The following is an 18,024-nucleotide window of genomic DNA, read 5'->3' as shown; positions in this document are numbered from 1 at the left end:
GTATACTTTATTATTTTTATTATTTATTATTATTGGCCATGCCCATTCAGTTAACTGACCACCAAGCCACGCCCACCAATTAAACCACTCCCACAGAACCGGTAGGGAAAATTTTTAGGTTTCACCCCTGGTTTAAATGTTTTTTAAACATATTTAATTTGTTTGAGTTACACACAAACACCTCCTCTTGAATCAAACATATGCCTTACCATCCTCTGAAGCATAATTATCTTGGGGCCAAGATTTCTGCTTACTGTGAAAATATGGATTAATCTTAGAGTAAAAATAATGTAATCCAGACAAAAAATTACTCTGCCAGAATACCAAGATGTTTCATTTGAAGAATGCAGCCTGTGAAAAAAACAGATACACATTAGTAGAAAACTCAATTTTCAAATTTTGTAGTTACAACAGTTCTCTTTCAAATATTATATTTATAGTTACAATAGTATAGTATAGCCCAGACCACCCCATTGTAAATATTTTTACACTCACAATAGGTTAAACTGTGAGATAAAATTTCTCATAGTGCTTCCATAAGTTAAATTTTCAATTATTTATTATCAACTTTATTTGGTATTGTCTATGTTTCCATGATTTTTTCTTTATAAGTTATAAAGTGACCAGACGTCCCGTTTTTGGCGGGACAGTCCCGCTTTTGAAGAAATTATCCCCCGTCGTTCTTAAAACGGGGCACCGCGCCAGCGTCAATGGGTGATTTCTTGTTTGACTCTGGCTCAATGAGCCTCTTCGCCCTGCCTACTGCAATTCCTATTGGCTGAAGGCGATGCCCGTCTAATTCGAATCTTTTTCCTGCCTTTCACAGCCTGTCAATCACTGCGTTGGAAACCGAGCGCCCGATTGGCCGGCCGAGGAAGTGTACAGAACAGGCAGCGCGAACCCGAGGAATGCCCGGGGGCTCATTGGTCGGCGAGCTCTCCGGCATTACGCACTCACACACACACACACAGGGCCGCAACCGCCGCCTCCCAAATCTGCCTCACCTGTGCGGCCGCGGCCCACGTGGCCGTGACGAGCCGCCTCGCGCTCCGCGCGTTGCTTCCCGCCGTCTCCATGGCAAACGCTGCGGGAGCCAGCCGGGCTGGCCCTTTCGCGAGATGTGGCGGAGGCGGGGGGGGGGGAAGCGCTGAAAGAAACAGCCAGCCTCCCCGCGCGCTCGCTCCTTGTGTTCGGAGCCGCTTTTTTCCGCGCCCACCTGGCCCGCGATTGGCCGAGAGGCCTCTCCTCTCTCCGAGGGGCGGGGGAGGAGCGTTTAAAACGTCGGCGGGCTCCTCAGCTGTGTGTAAAATTAGCGAGCGCGTTGCAGAAGCAGCAGGCTTCGCCGCGCCTCTCGTCCCTCGAAAGGGACGATGCTGCGGGGCGCCGGGGAGCCCCACAAAAAATCTCTCACCGGCGCCCCCGCAGCCCAAGACCTCGAGGCCGGGCAGGGCCTTTGAGCTTTTGAGGTAAGCTTTTTGAAGACCTGAAGACTTTTTTTTTTTTTAGTAAAAAAGTTTTATTTTTACAATCATGTCAAACAACTCATTCAATGTACAGTTATATACATTTAGTCGGGCCTGCCCAGTCACCACCCCCCTTTTTAACACTCTTCCCTCTTCTACCTTCTTCTACTTTCCAGACCTACCTCTCCTTCTCTTATCTACATCCTCTCCTCCCTCCACCCTACACCTTCCTTCTCCCTCTTCTACCCCTCTTCCTTCCTCTTCTCCTCTTTCCTACCTCCTACTCTCTCTTTTCTCCCTCCCCACAGTTCTAAAATGGTAACTGGGCAGACCCGACCCTACATTAATTATATTTATACATCTTCAATAATCCCTGTATCACCCCACCATCACTCCATCTCTAGCCTCAACCCCCCAATTCCCCTCCCCCTTACCCCCACCCCCACCCCGACTTCCCAGAACAAAATGCAGGGTATCAAAACTAACAATCATAATCTAAAATAATTCCTAAATTATAATCTCTAGTCTCTCCACACTTAATCACACTCTCAATTCCCCTCTCCTTCAGAAATATATCTAATACAAAATATTTCCTAAATTTACTCATATGCTATTCGATATTTTTTTATCTGATACTTATTTTGAATATAATCAGTCCACATTTTCCATTCTAAAATATATTTTTCTTGTGTATAGTCTTTCAAGTAAGCAGAGATTTTTGCCATTTCTGCCAGATTTGATACTTTAAGTGTCCATTATTCAATTGTAGGTAATTCTTCTTTCTTCCAATATTGAGCAATCAAAAGTCTTGCGGCTGTTATTAAGTTCAAAATCAATTTAGTCTCTATAGCTGTACAATCCATAATTATTCCTAGTAAAAAGAACTGCGGGGTAAACTTAATCTTCCTTTTCAAAATATTCTGCATGATCCACCATACTTTAATCCAAAATGCTTTAACTTTTTTACAAGTCCACCATATATGGTAATAAGTGGCATCTTCACAATCGCATCTCCAACATTTAGCCTGTACATTAGGATACATACATGACAATTTTTGGGGGTCTATATGCCATCTATAAAACATCTTATAAAAATTTTCTCTCGTATTTTGCGCTTGTGTAAATTTAATATTCCTCACCCAAATTCTTTCCCAAGTTTCCAACATTATTGGTTGCTGAAAATTTTGTGCCCACTTAATCATACAATCCTTAACCAATTCAGTCTCTGAGTCTATTTCTACTAATACATTATACAACCTCTTAATATGCTGTTGGCCTTGATCTCTCATTTGTTTTAACAAATTATCCTCAATTTGCCTAACACCTATTTTTTGATCTAATTTCCATCTAGCTTGTAATTGTCCATATTGGAACCATGTATAATTTTTCCCTTCTTCCCCCATCTTTTCTCTAGATTTTAATTGTAATTCCCCCTTTTCCATACAAAGAAGTTCTTTATAGGTAACTACCTCCATCTTTTGATATATATTTATATTTTCTATCATGGGTCTCGGATTGCCCATATTGGAATCTTTCCATCTAATTTATATTGATATTTCCTCCAAACCCTCAATAATGCATTTCTAATTATATTATTTTTAAATATTTTATCTACTTTCTTATCATATAATAAATAGGCATGCCACCCATATAACAAACCATAACCTTCTATATTCAAAACTCTTTCCTCAGTTAAATTAATCCAATCAGTAATTAATGATAAGACAACTGCTTCATAATACAATTTTAAGTTAGGCATTTTAAGACCCCCTTTCCCTTGTATCCTGCATTATTTTTAATTTTATTCTTGGTTTTTGCCCATCCATACAAATTTATTAATCCCTTTTGCCATTCCTGTAATTTAATATCATTCTTAAGCACCGTATCATTTGAAACAAAAATAAAAACCTGGGCAAAACATTCATTTTATAGCCGCTATTCTTCCCAGCAAAGATAGTTGTAACTTCTTCCAACTCTCCATTTCTTTCCATACCTTCTGCCACAATACCTCATAATTATTTTGTATAATTTAACATTTGAAGCTGTAATATATATTCCTAAATATTTAACCTTTTAACAATTTCAAAACCTGTAGTTCTTTCTAACTCTTCTTTTTGTTGTATATTCATATTTTTAGTTATCATCTTTGTCTTTTGCTGATTCACCTTAAATCCAGATACTTTGCCATACTGACCAATTATATCTTTTAAACCAGTAACTGAGTATATTGGTTGAGATACAGTAACAACCAGGTCATCTGCAAAAGCTCTTAATCTGTAATCTTGATGTTTAACTCTAATTCCCTTTATTCGATCGGAACCACATATTTTATTCAGAAGAATTTCTAAAGTTAAAATAAAAAGTAATGGGGACAAGGGACATCCCTGTCTCGCCCCTTTCCCAATTTTAAAAGTTTCTGTTAACCCACCATTTACTATTATTTGTGCTGTTTGCTTCTGATATATTGCTTTAATTGCATGGATAAAATAATCCCCAAATTGCATTTTTTCTATTACTTTAAACAAAAACTGCCAATCCAATCTATCAAAAGCTTTTTCAGCATCCAAAAAAGTAATGCCGCTGAGACTTGGTTGTTTCGTTCCAAATATTCAAGTAAATTTACGATTTGCCTCACATTATATCTTATCTGCCTACCCTTAATAAATCCTGACTGATCATTATGAATTATTTGATTCATCACTGGCATTAATCTATTAGCAAGTATCTTGGTAAATATCTTGTAATCAGTATTTAAAAGTGATATAGGCCTATAATTCTCTGCTTTAATACCATCTCGATCTTCCTTCGGTATTAACGAAATAAAGGCTGTCCTCCATGAAGGGGGAACATCTCCCATTTGAATTTTATTAAATAACTCTTTAAGTGGTTCAACCATCTCATTTTGTAAATTTTTATAATAAACAGCTGTTAATCCATCTGTACCTGGTGCTTTACCGATTTTAAGTTGCTTAATTGCTAACAAAATTTCCTCTGAAGTAATTAATTGATTCAGTTCTTCTCTTTGGTTTTCTGTAAGCTCACAAAATTTTGTTGTTGTAAATATCTTTCTATCTCTGTATCATCAATCATATCCCTAGAATATAACTTACTATAATACTCTAAAAATGCTTTTTTAATCAAGTTCTTTTGATAAACTTATCAAAAGACCTGAGACTTTTTATATGTTGTAGGTGGTGGTGGTGGGAGAGCGTGAGTTCTTTAGATAGTTAATTAATAGTCTTGTGTTTTGGTGAGTAAGGATAGCTCCTGTGGTAATTTTAACCACGGCGTGTGTTCTTGGGAGTAAAAACTGAGGTAATATCTCAACAGTAATGTTCTTTAAAGGACTCCAATACCTCAGGTCACTAAAGATAATTATTTCAGTCTTTGCCAATGGGATTTCCCCTCAGGGGATACCGCGAACCATGGAGTCTTGAAGCAATTCTAGTCAAGGCTCAAGTTCTTAAAATACTGGTAGAACCTGAGGTAATAGCCATGTCCTGTTAAAAAAAGGACCAAACCGCCACAGTGAATAAGTGCTAAAATGAGTTTTAAAGGTAAAATTGCCTCAGGAGTTGACCTCGCTCTCAGGAATAAAGTCAAATTTAGGTAATTTTTAGTCAAGGCTCCTTCAAAAGAAGCAAAATTCAAGTCAACTAAAAGCAAAAAGTTCACTAAAATTTACTTCAGGTCCAGGAGTTGAGTTTACTTTCTTCAGATAGTCAGTTTTTGAAGACTGAGGTAATTTTAGCCAAGGCTCAAGTTCTTAAGAAGTAAAAGACGGGCGGAACCTGAGGTAATCTCAGCCGTGTCGGAACCACCATAGGTGAATAAGAGTTAAAAAATGAGCTTTGGAGTAAAGTCTGAGGTAAAAATAGCCATGTCCTGGCTTGCAGACTAAGAAAAGTACTGCAAGTAAGGAGGGGAAAGTTAATTAAAATTTCTTCAGCAGCAGACTCTGAGGAATCAAGCTGAGGTAATTTTAGCCAGGTGCAGTTAAAAGGGCTGAACTTGCCACAGGTGAACAAGCATTAAAATTAGGTTAAAGGCAAAATTGCACGCCCACCCAGTTACATGAGCAGCTAGCCACGCCCCACCCAGTCACATGACCACCAAGCCACACCCCAAAATAAGGCCCCCCGCCCCCCCTCAATGGTGTCCCACTTTACCAATGTTAAAATCTGGTCACTATTTATAAGAAGATTGCAGTTTTATTCTGGGCACCTTCATTTTCAACATTGTAATTGTACTCTGTAAAAGAAGACTGAGCATTTTGAGGACAGATAACCTTAACTGACATTTAATATTTGCAGAGAGATTTACAAATAATGGACTGCTCCAAATTGAATGAGAATGCAATACAAACTAGGGACAAAGGGCATTATTTTGTCCGCGGGTTTTGGGAATTGAATTTTTGTTTTTTAGTTAACTTAATCTGATTTTAGGATTTACATTATATATTCATGCATTTCCATCCCATAATGGTGAAAAATAGTGCTTTGGATCTACTAGAGGAGCTTGAACTCCAAAAAAAGCTGTTGGGGGAGTACAAATTGTTCACTATTCCTTGAAAAATCATTGTTTACAAGAATCTGTCTTCCAATTTGTCAAAATATTTGTTTCTTATTTTATCAGATTTATATGATGTTCATTCTCAGTGTGCCTAGATAAACATGGATCCCATAGAAAGCTTATTCTCAGACATTTAAGAAGAATCAGGGGATGCCTTAGAAATCAGTGGTGGCTAAGAGCCAGAGTTCAAGGCTGTCAAGATCCTGTGAGATATTGAGCCTATCTTTCCTAGTGTTAGCAATTTCCCCTAGCTTGGTGTCAGATTTAGCAATTCTTATATTTTATTTTTCTGTGGGAAAAAGTGGCACTAAGTTGTTTACAATTAATACAGACAATAAAGTAAAATCTACTAATTCAAACAATAAAAATATAAAACTTTAAAACAGGGTAAAAGTTATATGTTTTGTCTCTTCATAAATTAAAGGATGTTATGACCAGTGGTAGATTAATCCATATACAATCTTCACTACAAACATAATTATGTACAATTTTCTGATAGTAATCAAAGAAATATGGGCCTCTGGTGGCTCAGACTGCTAAGACAGTCTGTTATTAACACAGCTGCTTGCAATTCCTGCAAGTTCAAGTCCCACCAGGCCCAAGGTTGACTCAGCCTTCCATCCTTTATAAGGTAGGTAAAATGAGGACCCAGATTGTTGGGGGCAATAAGTTGACTTTATATATAATATACAAATGGATGAAGACTATTGCTTAACATAGTGTAAGCCACCCTGAGTCTTCGGAGAAGGGCGGGATATAAATGCAAAAAAAAAGAAAAAAAAGGAATGAAATTACACCAAGGTGGTGCCTTCAATCGCCATCTCCATCAAGTACTCTGTCAAGTACTGGACTCGGATGATTCAGAAAGTGAGGGAGAAGACCTGGCAAGGCCTGCTTCTCTTGGGCCCTCTCCCTCCCTGGAACCCACTCAAAGGGAAGAGGAGGGGCCGGCAAGGCTTGATTCTCCCGAGCCTTCTTCTGATTTGGCAGCGCCCCAAGAACAGTTTTGGAGTGATGCAAGACGGCACAGACGTGACCGGCGCACGCAGCAGAAGCAGTGTTGGGATAAAGCCAAGGAATGATGGTCATGCAGTGACATCTGCAGAGACTATAAATAGGAGGCGGGACTTCCTGGTTTTTTGTCTTGGACAAAGCAATGAATTTGCGCGGGCAAACTGTATCAATGGAGGGAAGAATATATTCGTGAGTAATTCTGGCCTTATCTATAATTTCCTTGTTATCTCCAGAAACTTGGCAGGCCCGTGGGTAGACGTGGCCAGGACATTTATCTATGTAAATAAAGTAGAAGAGGAGGCCTTTGACTGACTCTTTGTTGGGAGTATTGGGGGAGGGAAACAGAACATAATCGGCCCAGTTGCCCTGCTGCTGGTTGATGAAGCAACAGAGATACTGTTCCAGGATACCGATGACCTTCTCTGTACCCCCGTCAGTCTCCGGATGGTGCGATGACGAAAGACACACCTGCACCTCAAACGCGACCATCAGGCTCTTCCAGAAGCGAGCTGTGAACTGAATTCCGCGGTCCGAAACCACCCTGTCCGGTAGACCATGGAGGCGGAAGATGTGCTGCAGGAAGAGACGGGCTGTTTTTGCGGCTGTGGGCATGGGATGAAGTGTGCCATCTTGGTGAGCATGTCCACCACCACCAGCACCAGCACCGTGGTGAACCCAGAGGACGGTGGCAGATCCGTCAGGAAGTCCATGGAGATCACCCCCCAGGGTCTGTTGGGTGTCGGCAAGGGCTGGAGGAGCCCGGGAGGGGCCCCCGTGGAGGCCTTGGCTTGCCGACACGGTACGCAGGATGTCACGTAGGCATGTACATCATGCCGCACTTGGGGCCACCAAAAGGTCCGTGTCACCAGGTGGAGGGTCTTGAAGAACCCAAAATGTCCTGCTGCAGGGTTGTCGTGGCACTGGGTCATGACAACGGCTCGGAGTGGTCCTGTGGGCATGTATAATTGCCCCCGAAACTTGAGTAAGTCCTCCTCCAAGGTCCAAGGAGATGCGGGGCCCACCTCCGCTCTCCTTTGCTGCGACCAGGCGTCCTGGCACTGCGCCTCTCGAACCTGGGCCCGCAAGTCCACTGGTTCCCGTGCTGCGGCCAAGGCTTCTGCCGGCAGCACCGTCGGTGGAGGAAGGGGGTCCTTGGCGCAGAGGTACTCCAGCATCCGCCCTCCGGTTGTGACCGCTGGGAATGTAGGTCATGCAGAAGTTGAACCGGGCAAAAAGCAATGACCACCGGATCTTCCGCTGGTTCAACTTCCGAGCTGTGGTGAGGTGCTCGAGATTCCGATGGTCCGTTCGGACCTCCACCTGATGTCGGGCCCCCTCCAGATGGTGTTGCCAAGCCTCGAATGCAGCCTTGATAGCCAGCAACTCTTTTTCCCAGATGGTGTAGTTGCGCTCGGAAGGATTGAGTTTCCGGGAGTAGTAAGCGCAGGGAAAAAGTGTGCCGCCATTCGTCGGAGCCTGTAGCAGCACCGCTCCCAGACCCACATTGGACGCGTCCGTCTCCACCACAAAATGCCTCAGGACAGGTTCCGTGACAAAGGCTTTCTTGAGGGCTGTGAATGCTTCTTGCTGCGGGGGACTCCACCGGAACGCGACCTTCTTTCTGAGGAGCTGGGTAAGTGGAGCCGTCAGTGTGGCGAAGCCCGGGATGAAGGTCTGGTAGTAGTTGGCAAAGCCCAGCAGGCACTGAACATCCTTCACCCGACGAGGGGCTTCCCAGCTACACAAAGCTTCTGCTTTGTGTGGTTCCATGGCTATGCCCTCGGGCGAGATGATATGCCCGAGGAATTCTATGGAAGTCTGGAAGAAGATGCATTTCTCCAGCTTCGCATTGAGTTGTTGCTCCCGCAAGCGTTGCAGAACCAGACTAACGTGTCGAAGGTGGCTTTCCCTGGACCGGGAGTAAATCAGGATGTTGTTCAGGTAGATCACCATGAACCGATCCAACATGTCTCGAAACACGTCGTTCATGAAGTGCTGAAAAACGGTGGGAGCGTTGGTCAACCCAAATGGCATGACAGTGTATTCGTAGTGTCCGTATCGGGTGCCGAATGCCGTCTTCCATTCGTCTCTTCTCGCATCCGCACCAGGTTGTAGGCCCCCCGGAGATCGAGCTTGGTGAAGATCATGGCCTCCCGCAACCTCTCCAGTAGCTCCGGGATGAGCGGCAGGGGGTAGCGATTCCGCACCGTAATGGCGTTTAGCCGGCGGTAATCACAACATAGGCGCAAGTCCCCTGTCTTCTTCTTCACGAAGAGGACCGGGGCCGAGAGAGGGGACTTTGAAGGCCGGATGAACCCTCGGGCCAGATTTTTGTCCAGGAAGTCCCTGAGGGTGGCCAACTCGGGCTCCGACATGGAATACAGGCGTCCCACAGGCAGTGTTGCATTGGGCAGAAGGTCCACGGGGCAATTGTAGGGCCGATGCGGGGGTAGTCGGTCCGCCTCCTTCTTGCTGAACACGTTGGCGAAGTCCGTCAGCTCAGGAGGTAAGGAGATGGCAGCGGTGGGGACGTTCTGGATGTGGTCGACGCACTGCAGACTCGGGAAAGAGATGGCGTTCTGCGACCAGGCCATCTGAGGATCGTGGGTCCGAAGCCAGGCCAACCCAAGGACCAAGGGAAAATGAAGGTCCGCCGTGACATAAAACTGGATCGCCGCCTCATGGTCCCCAATAGCCAGGCGCAAAGGCTGGGTGGCAAATTTAATGGGGCCAGACACCAGTTTTCATCCATCAATAGTCTCTACCCGCATCGGGGGGTCCACCAGTACCACGGGGACCGCAAACTGGGTCACAAAGGCCTGGTCCATAAAGTTTGTTGTGGCCCCTGAGTCCACCAGCACATGTGCCTGGAGCCCGTCCGACTGGTTCCCCAACCATATCCGTGTGTCCAGAATCAGATGCTGAGGGGGCTCAGAGTCTACTTCCGCAACGTCCAGTGGGGGCTTAGTACGTGCCCGACCTAGAGTTTCCCCGAGGTCAGTCCTGCTCCGTTTCCCGATTGGTCACGCTGTGATTCGGGGACCGGTGTGCGTGCCCCACTTCGCTTTCTGGGGCAAGAAGCGGCGAAGTGGCCGGGCTCCCCACAGTACAGGCACAATCCCCCTTGGCGCCTCCGGTTCCGCTCCTGGGCTGTCAGGCGAGGTCTGGCCGCTCCCAACTCCATGGGCTCTTCCGCAGAGGTTACAAAACGTGGGGCGACCCGGGGTGCTGGTGGCGCAGGAAGCGGGGGTGCAGATGTCGACGGCGGGTCCCGGGGGGCGCGACGGGACTGTCGCTTTTGCAGACGGGCGTCGAGGCGGAGACAAAGGGGCACCAAGTTGTTGAGGGTCCGCGGCGCCTCCACCCGGGCCAGCTCGTCTTGAAGTTCCTCTGAGAGTCCCTCCTGGAACGTGTCCACCAGCACTGCATGATTCCAGTCAGAGTCCTGGCACAAAAGACGAAATTCGGTGATGTACTCCTGCACGGGGCGTTTCCCTTGACGGAGTTCCTTAAGGCGCCTGGTTGCCGTCAGCATCCGAACGGGGTCCTCGTACATGATGCGCAGGTGCTGCCAAAAACGCTGTTAGTCCGCCAGCAGGGGGCTGTCCTGGAGCAAGAGGGGCGTGGCCCATCGGGCAGCCGAGCCAGAAAGGTTAATCACAAAGGCCACCTTAGGAAACTGGGAAATCCTCTGGCTGCATATCCATGTAGAGCTGGCACTGTCCCAAGAAGGTTGGGAACATCTCAGGCTGCCCAGAAAACTTTTCCGGCACGGTTATCGGGCACTTGCGATGAGGAGGAGGAATGGAGGACGGGGGGGGGGGGGCTGCAGGCACATTCCCGGCAGCAAGTTGGCCTGCCAAGTGAGCCACTTGCTGCTGGAGCTGTTGATTAGCCGCTTGTAGCTGCTGTAACTGCTGCTGTACCTGCTGCTGGTCCATCTTTGGTGGAAGATGTTTTAGTCGGGGTCTTGGACAAAATGTTCTGTTTCCCTCCCCCAATACTCCCAACAAAGAGTCAGTCAAAGGCCTTCTCTTCTAATTTAATTACATAGATAAACGTCTACCCACGGGCCTGCCAAGTCTCTGGAGATAACGAGGAAATTATAGATAAGGCCAGAATTACTCACGAATATATTCTTCCCTCCATTGATACAGTTTGCCCGCGCAAATTCATTGCTTTGTCCAAGACAAAAAACCAGGAAGTCCCACCTCTTATTTATAGTCTCTGCAGATGTCACTGCATGACCATCATTCCTTGGCTTTGTCCCAACGCTTCCTCTGCTGCGCGTGCCGGTCACGTCTGCGCAGTCTTGCATCACTCCAAAACTGTTCTTGGGGCGTTGCCAAATCAGAAGAAGGCTCGGGAGAATCAAGCCTTGCCGGCCCCTCCTCTTCCCTTTGAGTGGGTGCCAGGGAGGGAGAGGGCCCAAGAGAAGCATGCCTTGCCAGGTCTTCTCCCTCACTTTCTGAATCATCCGAGTCCAGGAGTCCGGGTCCAGGAACCTGGGTCACAACAAGTACATACATAATACTTAAGACTTCAGCAAGGCATTTGGCAAAGTAGATCCCAATCTTGGTAAACTATTAAAATGTGAGATAGATAGCATTACCATTAAATGGATTTGTAAGTGGGTGACAAACCGTACTCAACACATAGTCTTTAATGGTACTAAGTCTACATGTAGGGAAGTAAGCAGTGGGGTAGCACAAGGTTCTGTCTTAAGGCCAGTGCTCATCAATATCTTCATAAATGATTTAGATGAGGGAATAAAAGGGGAACTCATCAAATTTGTAGATGAAACTAAGTTGGCAGGAATAGCCAACACCCCAGAAGACCTCAGGATCCAAAAATATCTTGACAAACTTGAACAATGTGTCCTATCCAACAACAAACATGAAATTTAATGTGGAGAAAAGCAAGGTTTTACACATAGGCAGAACAAACCAAAGGTGCAAGTACAGAGTAGGCAAAATCTGGCTCAAAAACAGTAACTATGAGAGGAATCGTGGAGTCCTAGTGGATGATCACAAAACATGAGCCTGTAGTGTGCAGCAGCAACCAAAAAAGCGAATATAATTTTTGGTTGTATAAAAGAGACATAGAATAAAAATCACATAAAGTATTGGTATGCTTTAGAAAGCCTTAGTAAAGCGACATCTGGAATACTGCATCCAGTTTTGGTCACCACATTACAAAAAAGACTTTGGGGAAAAGTACAAAGAAGAGCAACTAAGATGATAAAAGGTCTGTGTCAGGGTTCCAAGTAACAGCCCATAGAAATCATGACTCCAAGGCAAGTTCCTTAAAGTATAGATTTATTAGGCATGTTATATTGATACAGATGGTGAAAACCTGGATCTGAAGTCCCTCCACCCAGTTTTCCCCACCCAATACAAATCCAAAGTTCTTCCCCACGTTACACACAACCATCACATGCCCCAATCAGATCTTTCTTCTCATCCCAGATACCTCCCATCCACATCTCACCAGGTGCTGATGAGTGTCCTTGGTTCCCAGGAGAAAGAATGTTATTTTGACTATATATCTCCCTTTGCTATTTCTACTCCCCCTCCCTTTGCCACTGCTCCAGTAAGCCTCGTTGTGGCAACCCTGAAAACTCTTCAAAGATGGCTCCAGGGTTGACAGCCTGGAGACAGCCAAGAAAAGTGCGTATAGTCAAGACTATGGTTTTCCCAGTTGCAATGTATGGCTGTGAAGGTTGGACCATAAAAAAGGCTTTGAGAAATACTTTGGCCACCTAATGAGAAGGAAGGACTCACTGAAGAAAAGCCTAATGCTGGGAAAGATTGAGGGCAAAAAAGAAGAAAGGGACGAAAGAGAACAAGGTGGCTGGATGGAGTCACTGAAGCAGTAGGCAGGAGTTTAAATGGACTCCAGAGGATGGTAGAGGACAGGAAAGCCTGGAGGAACATTGTCCATGGGGTCACAATGGGTCGGACTCGACTTCGCAACTAACAACAAAAAGTCTAGAGAAAAGTAGGACTAGGAGTGACATTATAGCAGCATTCCAGTATTTGAGAGGCTGCCACAAAAAAGAGGGGGTCAACTTATTTTCTAAGGCACCAGAAGACAAAACACGAATACTGAATAAAAGGGGAATTATCAAATTTGCAAATGACACTAAACTAGGAGGTATAGATAACACTCCAAAAGAACATACAGATGGATTTCAATAAACTTGAATACTGGGCCCTAGCTAACAAATGAAACTCAATGCAGAGAAAAGTAAGGTTTTACACTAAGGCAAAAAATCAAAAATCAAATGAACAGATACAGATTAGCTGAAACCTGGATCAATAGCCATAACTTTGAGAAGGAACTTTGAGTCCTACTGGACAATTGTTTAAATATGAGCTAGCAGTGTGTGGCATTTGCCCCCAAAGCCAACACATTCCTAGGTTGCATTAACGGAGGAATAGAATCAAGTCCATGTGAAATGTTAGTACTGTTTATAATGCCTTGGTAAGATCAGACTTGAAATATTGCATCCAGTTTTGTCACCACAATATAAAAAAGAAGTTGAGACTCTGGAAAGAGTGCAGAGAAGAACAAAAAAGATGATTAGAGGGCTGGAGGCTAAAACATATGAGGAACAGTTGCAGGAACTATGTATGTCTAGTCTAGTAAAAGGAAGAATTAGGTGTCGTGTCCCACTCCTCCGCTGATGGCTACGGGGAAAGCGAACGAGACACAACATTAGGAGTGACATGATAGCAGTGTACCAATATTACTTACGAATATATTCTTCCCTCCATTGAAACAGTTTGCCCGTGCAAATTCACTGCTTTGTCCAAGACAAAAAGCCAGGAAGTTCCGCCTCCTGCTTTATAGCCCCTGTGGGTGTCACTCCATGACTCATCATTCTTTGACTTTGTCCCAACGCCTCCTCTGCTGCACATGCAGTCTGCGCAGTTTTGCATCAAACCAAGATTGTTCTTGGGGCGTTGCCAAATCAGAAGAAGGCTCGGGGGAATCAGGCCTTGCCAGCCCCTCCTCCTCCTCCTGGGTGGGTGCCAGGGAGGGAGAGGGCCCAGGGGAAGCAGGCCTTGCCAGTTCCTCTTCATCACTTTCTGAATCATCCTCCAGGAGTCCGAGTCCGGGAACCTGGGTCACAACAGTTTTCGGCTGAAGAAAAACTGCTTTTAAAAGTAAAAAAAAAAACCCTGCTGTTGATGCGGCTCAGCTGGTCAGGGGGCGGGGCCAGGGATTTTTGCTACCAGTCCTCCGAACCTCCCACCACAATCGCTACCGGATTGGGCAAACCGGTCCGAACCGGGAGCATTTCACCCCAGCTCCAAAGTCTCTTCCAACTTTGTTATTCTCTTATTCTGTTAAAATATATTAACTGCTGCTAGGATGGCCTTCGCTCAATGTTGGAAACAGCCATGTGTGCCCACAGAGAGACTTATTATACAAAAGATCATGAATTGCGCAGAAATGGACAAACTAACTCTGAGTTTGAAAGATAAAGAGACATCAGTATTTTATATATATTATTAACTGTTATAACTGTTATAACTGTTTCAACTCCTACCCTCAAAACGACGCTATAGAGCACTGCACACCAGAACAACTAGACACAAGAACAGTTTTTTCCCGAAGGCCATCACTCTGCTAAACAAATAATTCCCTCAACACTGTCAGACTATTTACTGAATCTGCACTACTATTAATCATTTCATAGTTCCCATCGCCAATCTCTTTCCACTTATGACTGTATGACTATAACTTGTTGCTGGCAATCCTTATGATTTATATTGATATATTGATCATCAATTGTGTTGTAAATGTTGTACCTTGATGAACGTATCTTTTCTTTTATGTACACTGAGAGCATATGCACCAAGACAAATTCCTTGTGTGTCCAATCACACTTGGCCAATAAAAAATTCTATTCTATTCTATTCTATTCTATTCTATTCTAAGTATATTATATGGGAACGGTGGTATGGATGGATGGAAAGGAGATAGATAGGGATATTTAGTTACTAAGTATAATCAATAGATAAGAAAACAAATATGTACAATTTAATGTTTGTAATTATTGCACGGATTATTGTTAGAAGAAAAACACCACAAATAGCTGTTAAGTGATATAATCTTTTCTTTTTCCTTTTTTTTCTTTTTTTCCCATGCTTTTAATGTAAAAAAGTTCAATAAAGTATATTTTAAAAAAATAAAAAATAAAATTTTGGACAGTTGATTGTACAGAGAAAGACCAAATAGTACATCCAGAATGCACAGCTTTCAGCCACCTAATAAAATATCAGTATCCCATTTCTCCCATACATTATTTGCCTTGGAAATGAATTTCAAGAGCATTAACTTTTTCTGATTGAAAATTAATGAGATAAACTGCAGGAAATTTCAGCATGCACTTGTTTTTTTACATAATTATTATAGCATATTTTTGTTCCTCTAGCTCTGAACTCAAGGCAATAGAAGTATCACTGTGGATTAACTGAAACATACCTGAACACAATTCCTGATATGAAGTAGAAAATTCCAAGGATGTCCATAACATTCCATAAGTCAGAAAAGTATTTACTCCCATTCATATACCACTAATGAAAAACAGAATCAGAAAATTATATACTCAATAGAATAAAGATAAGTAAACCATACAATGAATTCAAACATTTATGTGTACCTAATAGGAAACAAATATATGTATTATTTATCAAGCTATTTAATATAAGGAAGTTGGTAAAAATCAAAGAAAAAAAAATGAGATAAGGACAGTTTGACTTCTTGGATGTTTTGCTATGGGATCTACACTGTTGTGTATCACTGATTTCACTAACTTGGATGGATTAGGGAAAGTGGATATTAAGAAATTGCTTTTGGCTTTCTTGCCTACTAGGACAAAAATGCATCAATGTGGCATTATAACTTCAAATGTGCTATAAATGATTGCATTTTTCTTTTAATCATGTTAAACCACGTTATTACAAAAGCCTAATCAAAGAAGTGCTTTATTTATAGAATGTATACTTGTCCAATTAATCCTGTACAATTCTCTAAATCAACTGCCATATTAAAGTTTTCAGATTCAATAGCTCTTTTAATTTAACCTTAATCAGATTTTTATTCTATTCCCCATATTATTTTACATCTATATAAAAACATTACAAGATTTTTAACAGAAAATTTGGAATACAATCATATCAACTTATGGATAGATACTTTTTTCATGATCGAAGGAAACAATGATTTGAATAGTCTGGGACTGTAATGGGCTACATAAGAACTAATAATTGAAGACTTAATGAAGACAAAAATAAAAGTTAGGAAGCAGAAATTTGATCAGTTTTCAGCAGAGAAGCAGAGAAGAATCAGTTTGGTGATGAGTCCAGATTAAGTGCTGCAGCTGCTCAGATTCTGGATATAGCCAAGAATGTTGAGACTGTCAAGTTAAACTACAGTAATTCAGCAAAAGGAGCAAAATGCCCCACTAAATCCATATATAGGGAAACTTGCCACATAGGTTTCTATGTCTTTCTTCATCTTAGGCCACAAAAACTGCCTTTTTATAAGGTAAGGGGTTTTTACAAACCTAAAATGTCCTGTTGGCTTAGTGTAATGACTCCTTTGTAGGAACATAGTTCTCTGTCTGGCTAGGACATAAATTTTATTTCCCCCCCCACACTAAATGTTGCTTTAGCATTAAGTCACCCATATGCTTTTGAAACCATTCACCCCCCACCCACCCACAGGGCTTCTTTCAGTTGCTAAATCAATGTGTGACCAATGTGACCAAGGGGGGCTCTTTTGGGGTTGCCACATGCATAACTATCTCTTCCCTCAGGCTTTTATATTGAGGCAGGTGTGTGAAAGCATCTGCTAGGAAATCACCCCCCTCAGTAAATAGTGCAGGATGAAATTGAACCAGCTAAACTACTGAGCCCACCAGATCTGCTTAGGAGACAGTTTCTAGGTTTTTTTTAGTGCTTCTAAATTTTTGTGGTCGGTCCAAACTTCGAAGGGGATTTTGCTGCCTTCTAAGAACTGCCTCCAGGTGAGGAAAGCCCAGTGGATGGCATAAGCCTTCTTCTCCCAGATTGCCATAATCTCTTGGTGTCTAACAGTTTCCATGGCTGGAAACTGCAGTTTCCATAGGCACAGAACTGCAGTTCTCTCCTTTGTTTCTCTGCAATAAAACCATCCCCACGTCATTAGCATCTGCTTGGATCACAAATGGCTCCTCTAGGTTTGGGTGTTTCAAGATTGGCTCAGCAGCAAAAAGTCTCTTTAGCTTTTCAAAAGCTGCTTGACATTCGACAGTCCAATTCAAGGATTGACTAGGTCTAGGCTTCACCCCCTTTCCTCTTTTTTAACAGATTTATGATGGGCAGTGGTATTTTTACAAACATGGGAATGAATTGTCTATAGAAGTTTGTGAATCCTAGGAAACTTTACAGTTGTCTCCTGGTCCTTGGGGCCTCCCATTCTAGGATTGCTTTCAACTTCTCCAGGTCCATCTCTGCCCCTTCTCTCAAAATACAGTGCCCTAGGTAGTCTAAGCTGGTCTTGTGGAAGTCACTGTCAGCCTCCACTCCAATCCTCACATATTTTTTGTACAATTTATATTTAGTAGCTAGAATGTAAAATGCTTCTTTCTGTAATGTAAAATAGTTAAGGATATAAGATGTATTATTGCCCATACAGGGTAAGGGAAGAGGGCCCTTTAAGAGCGTCGTCTGATATAACAGTGGGGGAGGGGTGATTAACGGCTGGATGCTAGGAGCGCGGGCTTTTCCAACAGACACTGCATTCCTGAGATGATTGACAACTAGAGACCGGCGGAGGAAGATTACCACGGGGCCCGAGAAGGAGCTGGCATTGGACCAGACCAGCCTGACCTCCTGAGGGAGGAGGGACAAATGGGGGGATATGAAATGTTTGTCATATTTTGTCTCAGATTCAACTTAGAACTGCTGCTATCCAGATT

At 43.4% G+C, this 18,024-nt stretch overlaps 1 protein-coding gene across 1 annotated transcript in view; it reads right to left on the bottom strand.

The window, feature by feature from the left end:
* Window positions 1-18,024, bottom strand: part of TRPM8 (transient receptor potential cation channel subfamily M member 8) — a 657,600-nt gene that overhangs the window by 53,755 nt on the left and 585,821 nt on the right. The window contains exons 18-19 of the mRNA XM_058185213.1: window positions 15,546-15,637; window positions 210-351 (exon numbers count right to left, since the gene is read on the bottom strand). Coding sequence (XP_058041196.1) covers window positions 210-351; window positions 15,546-15,637 — 234 coding nt within the window. The remainder of the gene's footprint in view (window positions 1-209; window positions 352-15,545; window positions 15,638-18,024) is intronic.

Source organism: Ahaetulla prasina, chromosome 1, assembly GCF_028640845.1.
Source record: "Ahaetulla prasina isolate Xishuangbanna chromosome 1, ASM2864084v1, whole genome shotgun sequence".
Taxonomy (NCBI): domain Eukaryota; kingdom Metazoa; phylum Chordata; class Lepidosauria; order Squamata; family Colubridae; genus Ahaetulla; species Ahaetulla prasina.
The sequence above is the reverse complement of the archived record's forward strand: the minus strand, read 5'-3'. Positions and strand labels throughout refer to the sequence as shown.